Consider the following 5,234-nt stretch of genomic DNA (forward strand, 5'->3'; position numbering starts at 1 on the left):
GATGACCCGCTCTCGTGTGCCCGCTCGAACTGCAGCTGCAATTTCTGACGATGGCAGCTGCCCTTTTCCACCGGCTCTCTTACTTCGTCAGCTGGCGGGCTCCGCATCACATTTTCCGCCCAGTCGGTGTGCTGCGTCAGGCCCGGCGCAGGTGAGTTGTGATGAACTTGAACTAAAGTATTTCACTGATCATTTTACGTCTTACGACGAAACATGTTCAGAGCCGATTCGGATGTCGGCGATGGAAGGCCGGACGGTCGTTTAGTCAACAGTGCCGACCGATCTGCGGGTTCAGGTGCCCTTCCCAGGTTCGGCGGATAATGGCTTCGACCTAAGCGCAGCAAAAGTCCTGCAGAGATTCTGAGCCGCATATAAGGGTTGCGCGCGATGTCCTGACAGCGTATAGTTACATATTCGAGCTTGGAACGCCATGCGTCTCACCACTGTCCTCGGTGTCGTTGTCGCAGTATTCGTTGCCCATGCCGCTGCGCAGAGCTGCCCTAGCTGTCCGACGCCTGGGGGCTGTCCCGGACAGTGTGTCCAAGACGGTGGAGAGTGAGTAGTTGTTGCTTCCAGAGCGCACTTTGTCGGGGTCTCATGACGTTGCGCTTTTACAGGCCATTCTGCGCAGGTTTTTGTAATTCCACGGGTATGAGCCCCTGCGAGGCATGTACCGACCAGAACGATGGAGTGAATTGCTTCTACGACTCGGGCCTGTGTGTGCTGAAGCTGCCGTAGGTGCGTCGACCTTTCTTCGTTTCAGCTACGCATATTTAATCAGGCCCCTTCGCAGGCGAAGCTAATGCATGGGCGGTTTAATGACGATTGTTTACTGTTCGGCCTGAAGTCGTTCTCCCTGTATGGTCTATATACCCGTATGCAGCCATTATGTGAAGTGACGAAGTGTGCGTCAGACACTCAGTCTTGAGTTGTGTCTAGCCAATGTCTCAAGAGTTCGTCGGGAGCCTGCGACGGCGGTGAGCCGCGAGACAATGCACGCGAAGGCAAGCCCAGGAAGGATACCCAGCTCTCATCTTAAACTTACAGCTGTGTGCAGGTCGGTCTGGCAGCTCCAGCGACGGTACCGGTGTACCCCGCAGCTGACTTTATTATTATTATTATTATTACCAAACTTTCCAAAACTCGGTAGTTTGCAGTGATGTTCTAGTGCTTAAGCCTGTCGTACTTGGCAGCTGGTGAGGCGGTATGGAGTACCAGAGGTTCTAGAAATTGGTTTTCTGCCACTCAAGTCGAGTTCGGGGCTTACCAGTCCTACTGTGAATTCACCTCAGGCTGTGCATTATCTCTGATATACTAAAACACCTCGGGCGTCGAAACCCCGAGACAAAGACGCACTGTCATTGGCCAGTGATCCCTCTCGCGAGGCGCCTCTCACGGGGGCGCTGCACGCCCAGCCAACCGAAGGTTGGCGGCGGGCGGTGCGTTCCTCTCATTTCTCACTCGATTTCCCTTCTTAACTCTCTTCTCAATTCTCTCTACCCGTGCGTAGCACGGGTCGCCCTCTCGTCAGTTATGTACTCGCTTCCAGCTGTTCAAAATATCGAGCAGTCCTAAGGCCTGACTGGGCGGCGACCACGGTGTCGGCGCTATCCTTGGCGCTATCTGTTTTGCGCGCCCCTTGGCGCAGCGGGAGTTAGGCGGTGACGGCCGTTGCTGGCCGCTTCGTGATGATGTGGGCGCAAGCGGAACGCATCAAGCCCTCGACGCGTCTAAGGAGCACATATTTGAGCAGCCTAGCATTCGCGGAGACACAAGTTGTGCAAGACAGGGCTCAAACAAGAGCTGCTACTTCGATAACACTGGCAATTAGGTGAGCTCACCTGTTGTTGACCGCTGAGCTAAGTGCATGGATTATATTGGACGACGATTTCCTTTTGTGACCTTGCACCGGCATGATACGCAATTGCGTCACATTCCGTTACACCCCGAGAAGGAAAAACCCCCCAAGCATGATTGCTAATTGCTATCAGACGTTGCAGCTACGAAGGTGACGCGCTGAAGAGGGTCTGCTGCCGCTTTTCCAAGTGCTCTGAATGCTTATAGGACTATGCTCACACTCCATGCTTATCGCGACGTTTGGCGAGTTCAATATTTTGCTATCGACTGTCTCCTCCCGTCCAGCATTGATCAATGCTCGTTTGAATTCCATTTCAGTTGGGACTAACCAAGACCACCATTGTCAGACGTTCCACAATCTAGGGCTTTTCGTCTGTCAGAGCGAACGCGTCCCGTGCGACAGTGCAAACACACGTCCGCTTCAATTTCAGCGTCTGGCGACTCGGAGCTGGATTCGCCTGAGAAACGCCAGCAGCCAATTGTAGCAGCGTTTCCGTCACTCGGTGTGGCTCTCTATTCTCTGTGTCCAAAGGATTGACCCTCACACACTGCAGCCATGGCTCTTGGCTGGGGTAGCGTCCATCCTCCGTCTCCGTCTCTCTATCTTAGTGGGGAAATGAGCTCTTGCGTCATATTCCTTGCCCTCTTCGGAGTACCATCAAGCCTGACGCAGATACGCAGCGGCGGACTTGCTCCCATTGTATCTCACGGTTTCTTGCATCTCACGATGGATATCGTTGACAGGTTGTTGCCGCATATGCGGAACTACTCCGGTGAAGGGAAGACCTTACGGCCTTCATCTAGCTGAGGAATGCTGACCAGCTTACTAGGCTCAGGCCAGAACGCTTGAGTCTGACCGATGATGCTCTCTATGCGAGTGCAGGACTCGGCATCCGAGCACCGTGTGCCTCGCCATTGTTCTCGGCGTCGTTTTCGCGGCCTTTGCTGGTCGAGTCGTTGCGCAGCTCGCCTACTCTGGTTGCATGTCGCCGATAGGCTGTCCCGGGCAGCGCAGGCTATCCGATGGACGGCGAATAGTTGCCGCCCTAGAGCATATGCTTTTTCGGAGTTGAAAACGTTGCCTTTTGCGGACCGTACTGCTCTGATTATTGTGGTAATGAGGAGTTAACTCCTTGCAGCGCCTGCGCTGGTATTAACGGAGGAACAATCTGTAGCTATGACCAGGGCGAGTGCTTCATTGACTACCTCTAGATGTGCCACCTTTTCCCGGTTCGACTGTGCATGTTTGTTCAACTATCATTGCAGGCCAACCTAGCCTAGTCCGGCCTAGCAGTGGCTGTTAAATTTTTGCCGCGTAGGAGTCATTCACCTTGTATAAGCTTTGTAGCAGCACGCGTCAACTCAACAGTCATTGTATGGACTGTGTTTGAAATTCTACAACTGAGTTTTATCTGGCCATACCTCGAAAGTACTTCAAGAGCTTGTAGCGGACATGGTTTACGGAACTGTATGCGGCCGAACGTGACCGGAGCGCTGTCTGGCTCTAATCCTGGGTTTGTGATTTTGTCTGGGTTCTGGAAGCTCCGATGATGTGCCTTGCAGCTGACTTTGGATGTCTACCCTTAATACTAACCAGTTCGCGACAGTGATCGAGCGCATAGGCTCGGTGCACTGGGCAACTGGTGAAGCCACTGTCTTCCTCGATCAACATTGCATTTCGCGCAGCGACGTTGCGCAGTGGAGCACAAGTCAGGTGATCACGGCGATTACTAGCATCGTGGGACAAGAATGTAACCAAGATTTGTTGAACCCGTACTTGGCGAGTCAAAGGAATTCAGGGTCGAGAGATGGGATGCTAACTAAGCCGCAGGGCTAAACGTAACAGCGCTCAAACTTCTATCGACAGCATATATGAACACGCAGACCTCAAGCTATGCATCAGGACGAGGAGTCGGAACCCCACGCCGTCTTGCATCCTAATCCACACCACAAACTTGAAGAACACGAACACCTCGCAATTTATGCAGCTGTCAGCACTTGCTCTAGGGCTTTTCGTCTTGTTTGCTACACAAGGCGCGGCGCAATCCGGAGGGTGCAATTGCACGTCCCCTACCGGCTGCCCTGGATTGTGCTCTCAGATCGACGGAAGGTGGGCTGCATGGGTTGCGCTTGATGCCAGTGCTTACTCAAAAATTTCAGCTCGTATTGCAGTAACGATTGCGGTTATCCCGGGAATGTCCCTTGTGCAGTCTGCGCAGGCGAGAGCGGCAACTGCTATTTCGATACCAACGGCGTGTGCCAATTATTCACAATCTAGGTACAGTGACTAGTTACTCTCAATGCGTATTATTTTCAGCTCAGTGCAATTTCAAGTGGTACAAATGCAGCACTCAGACGGTTTCTTGATTAATAACATTACACTACCAGCGGATACTAGTTGAACAACGATTTCCTTTCGCAGTGCCGCACCGGTGTGATCCGAACTTGCGCCACATACCTTTCAGCTGTCGCAGTCAGCCTCAAAAATTGGGTCGCGCCGACACGGATGCTTTGCAAGCCGTTGGGTGTCCTGCAGTCCTTTGGACCACGTCCTGGCTGCGACAAAACTATTTTATTTTATTTCGGCTTGCTTGAAAGCGATGCTTTGAGAGCGGATAAGAGGAGCACGTGATTGCGGTACCACGTAAATGCGTCAACAAGAAGGGCCCAGGTCTCCTCGACCCTTGCTCTTCGCTCGTGTTTCTCTCGCTAACTACCCCGTCTCGCCCCGCCTTGCAAGCTGGCTCGCAGCCTTCGTCTGTGACGAGTAAATACGGGATACTTACCCCAGCTCTGCTCATGCCTTTATGCTCGGAATCAAGGCTAAAATCGTGAGCGGTCGCCACCGCTTCTCTTCGGGTCTCTACAGCGGTAGCGGCACCAATGTTTCCTCTCGCATCATCAGACGGTGCATACGCAGCGGCACTACGCTGTTGAACAAGGCAAATCACCGTTTCTACTCGTCCAAGGGTGGCATACCACCACCAGAGTCGTTTGGGGGACCGGATGTGCCGCTCCATCGTAAGTACGCGATCATGACGTGTCGACTATGTCTCAGAGGTCTGCCTACCACAGAAAGGCTGGCAAACGCGTGGAAGCAAACACCTACAACCTGGTACCCTCTTCCCATTGCAGTAGGAGCTCTCCTCCTCATTGCTATTCAATATCGCAAAAGGCTAGGCCAGAAGGAGGTTTATGTTGACGAGGAGGGCCATGAAGTCGTGAAGCTGAAGGGTCCGTGGACAGTAAGTATTCGTTTTGCTAAGGCTGCATGCATACTTAGAACTTTATAGGTGCACGTTATGGGTGCACTTCCTCTGCGGACGTCTCTCGCGTTTGGGGATACGTCACTCTCTCGAGCTCCCAGTCTGGGCCCG

General features: G+C 53.0%; 3 protein-coding genes across 3 annotated transcripts; all 3 read left to right on the forward strand.

Annotated features, from left to right (window-relative positions):
- Position 1: 1 nt before the first annotated feature.
- On the forward strand, positions 2-885 carry PHACADRAFT_246725 (uncharacterized protein). Its single transcript, XM_007390050.1, has 3 exons — positions 2-555; positions 618-738; positions 794-885. Exons 1-2 carry the CDS (start codon positions 431-433, stop codon positions 736-738), a joined length of 246 nt encoding a protein of 81 aa, XP_007390112.1. The 5' UTR covers positions 2-430; the 3' UTR covers positions 794-885.
- Positions 886-3,801: 2,916 nt separating this feature from the next.
- PHACADRAFT_246727 (uncharacterized protein) lies at positions 3,802-4,243 on the forward strand. Its single transcript, XM_007390051.1, has 3 exons — positions 3,802-3,967; positions 4,018-4,135; positions 4,192-4,243. Exons 1-2 carry the CDS (start codon positions 3,840-3,842, stop codon positions 4,133-4,135), a joined length of 246 nt encoding a protein of 81 aa, XP_007390113.1. The 5' UTR covers positions 3,802-3,839; the 3' UTR covers positions 4,192-4,243.
- Positions 4,244-4,536: 293 nt separating this feature from the next.
- Positions 4,537-5,223, forward strand: PHACADRAFT_203823 (uncharacterized protein; the record flags this gene model as incomplete). The annotated part of the gene is made up of 3 exons (XM_007390052.1): positions 4,537-4,878; positions 4,933-5,102; positions 5,151-5,223. Coding segments are annotated over exons 1-3 (456 nt in total), but the record flags the coding sequence as incomplete, so codon positions are not given.
- Positions 5,224-5,234: the final 11 nt, after the last annotated feature.

The sequence above is a fragment of the Phanerochaete carnosa genome (genome assembly GCF_000300595.1).
Source record: "Phanerochaete carnosa HHB-10118-sp unplaced genomic scaffold PHACAscaffold_1, whole genome shotgun sequence".
Taxonomy (NCBI): domain Eukaryota; kingdom Fungi; phylum Basidiomycota; class Agaricomycetes; order Polyporales; family Phanerochaetaceae; genus Phanerochaete; species Phanerochaete carnosa.